The 2,871-nt window shown below is 39.7% G+C and overlaps 1 protein-coding gene across 1 annotated transcript; it reads left to right on the top strand.

The window, feature by feature from the left end:
- The first annotated feature begins 13 nt into the window (after positions 1–13).
- Positions 14–2,027, top strand: LOC105155248 (GDSL esterase/lipase At4g10955-like). The gene is made up of 3 exons (XM_011071119.2): positions 14–130; positions 433–569; positions 938–2,027. Exons 2-3 carry the CDS (start codon positions 469–471, stop codon positions 1,911–1,913), a joined length of 1,077 nt encoding a protein of 358 aa, XP_011069421.1. The 5' UTR covers positions 14–130; positions 433–468; the 3' UTR covers positions 1,914–2,027.
- Positions 2,028–2,871: the final 844 nt, after the last annotated feature.

Here is a 2,871-nt window from a genome sequence, read left to right as displayed (position 1 = left end):
TGTATTGTTTGAGCAAGAATATTGTTTATTAGCTACTGAGATACCAAACCCAGTGCTAAAGCAAGTGATTGGAAGCCTTGGAAGTTGCTGAATACTTGCCAAGTTGGCTTTACTGAGAGGTTACGAACGGGTGAGAATGTGTACTGATGCAGTTGAAAATTCTCCAAAACACGGTTGAAACACAATACAACAATGAAATTCGTCGAAAGCTCATAAGTAATCTTGGCATTTTGGCTTGAGCAAATTGTTTCACATCAACATTGATTTCAGAGTTCAATTTGCATGTCTCTCTTATGATTGACTCGTGATTGACTCGGTTTATGACTGTTATTTGCTCATGTATGCTGAAGTAGAATGCTTTTCTTTGCGATTGTGCATATATATAAGTATATCCTTAATGGGTGTTTACTGTTATTTGTGAACATTTTGTAGATTCAAGGATAAAGAATATAATCATCATAACAAATCATGGCATCAGAAAGTGAAAACCTTGACCTTTCAGTACCTGTGGCATCAGAAAGGGAAATATTTGGCCTTTCAGGACCTTTGCACTTGACAACAGTTGACTGGTAAGACCTTACACTATGAGGATAATGATGCTTAGGTCTGCCAAGGTTGCGGATCAAATGATCCTTGTCATGGGTGGTAGTTGGTTTTAATGATCTTGATTGTGATTGTGAATAGGTTAGCAACTATTTTAAAGCAATGTGGGGGTTCTTTCTGAGAGAAATATGTCTATAATTAGTTGAATTGGTCTAAACTGTCTTTCTGTAAGCTTAAATGAGGTTGTCCACTGATTAATATGCAATGGCAGTCTGAAGGGACTAAAATATAGACTTGATCTTTTACATTAATCTTTAACTCTTGCATTTACAACACAACTTTGCAGTTGAATCGCCACAATTAAAATCCATGATTCTTGTACCATTATTTGCAGGACAAATCCCAATCACCGAAGGTCTGTTGCAGCTAGTTTGGTCCAGGGTGTATACATATTGGAACGAGATCGCCAGGAAAAACGAGAAGGGAACCGACCTCTTGCTCCTCCTTGGTGGGAAGCGTTCCATTTTCAGTTGTACAGGTTGCTTATCGATGATGCTGATTCCTGTGTGTTTGGTGCTATGTACCAACTCACCTCTGTGCCGTCAGACAGCAACCATTCAGCCGATCAAGCCCCACGCTATGTCATTGCTTTTCGAGGCACCATAACCAAAGGAGATGCATTTTCACGAGACGTTGAAATGGACATCCACATCATAAAAAATGGGCTTCACCAGACGTCTCGTTTTGAAACTGCGATACAAGCTGTGAGACATGTAGTTGCAACATTTGGTAGTTCCAATGTCTGGTTAGCGGGTCATTCCCTCGGGGCCGCCATGGCAATGCTTGCAGGCAAGAATATGGCAAAGACTGGTGTATTTCTTGAGGCCTTCTTGTTTAATCCACCGTTTTTTTCTGCCCCAATCGAGAGAATAAAGGATAAGAAAGTAAAGCATGGCATTCGATTTGCCGGCAGCGTGATAACTGCTGGGCTTGCCCTCGCGATGAAGCAAAACCATCAAGCAAACCGGTCAGGAGGTGCTTTTGTTGCCTTGTCTGCATGGTTGCCGTGTCTATTTGTGAATCGAGCTGACCACATCTGCTCAGAGTATATTGGGTACTTTGAACACAGAAAACGGATGGAGGAGATCGGAGCAGGAGCTGTGGAGAGGCTGGCCACCCAACACTCAATTGGAGGTCTTCTGTTGAATGCAATGGGCAAGCCTTCAGAAGAGCCACTGCATCTAATTCCATCAGCAAGCCTAACAGTGAACCTCACACCGGTACGAGACTTCAAAGAAGCTCATGGTATCCATCAGTGGTGGAGACCTGATCTGCTCTTGGAATCCAACATTTATAACTATAGGGGATAGATTTCTTTCATTTCTAAATTTTTTGATTGACTTCTTCCTGTTTGGTTTGTTGGGGAATGAACTGCTTAAGGGAGCATAAAGATTGACCATCAATGCATGTCTGAGCATTTTCTACCCCCCAAAAGTCAACATAAAGATTTCATAAGAAATATATCATTGCTTTGGATGAGGCCCTAGGGAACATCATCAACTTCTGCGATAGCTCTAGCAGTTGCTCTGAAGCATATGGGTCGTTGGATGACATTGATCCCACCGTATAGGATTTGAAGCATTTGCACAAGTCATATCAGAAGTGATACCCTTAAAAAATGATAAGCCCACATGGCCCAAGAAGAAAGAAGCCCAACGGGTGAGGCTCTATGGGCCGCCCAGTCCCAAGGATCTCCGTTGGGCAGAAGGCCCTGCCGAGGAGTTAGGCTTGGGCCCAGAGATCTCAACAGCCTTCCCACATTGCGGCTGACCTATCTACAAGGGGGCTCGATGGACACGTGGCAAGAAACCCCTCGTAGATAGGTTATGTGAGGTCGGGTCGAACATTGAGTCGTTGAGGATTGAAAGTACATCGTTCAATTCGAATTTTTTCATTTTTAATTTATACTCAGCAATTGAAGCACATCTCATGCGTGTAAATAATTAATTTTTTTATTATAATTTATTTAATTAAATGAAAAATAAAAATTATTGCTAAAAATGAGTTAACTTTAAATGTATGAATAAAAAAATTATTAATAAAATGAAAGAATAATTATTTGTAAAAGAAATACATATAAGTAAGGGCGTTTTAGATGATCCACTTTTGATCAACCATAGTAGTTACTCTATGATCTCTCTTGATAATTAGTAAAAATATTTTGTTATATATATAAAATTTATATTACATAAAATTGAAAGAATATTTTGTTGGTATATTATATACTAAGTGAAATATAAAGTAATATGTTACTCCCAAAAAAAAAAA

This window comes from Sesamum indicum, unplaced genomic scaffold (assembly GCF_000512975.1).
Source record: "Sesamum indicum cultivar Zhongzhi No. 13 unplaced genomic scaffold, S_indicum_v1.0 C00873, whole genome shotgun sequence".
NCBI classification, from domain to species: Eukaryota; Viridiplantae; Streptophyta; class Magnoliopsida; order Lamiales; family Pedaliaceae; genus Sesamum; species Sesamum indicum.
The sequence above is the reverse complement of the archived record's forward strand: the minus strand, read 5'-3'. Positions and strand labels throughout refer to the sequence as shown.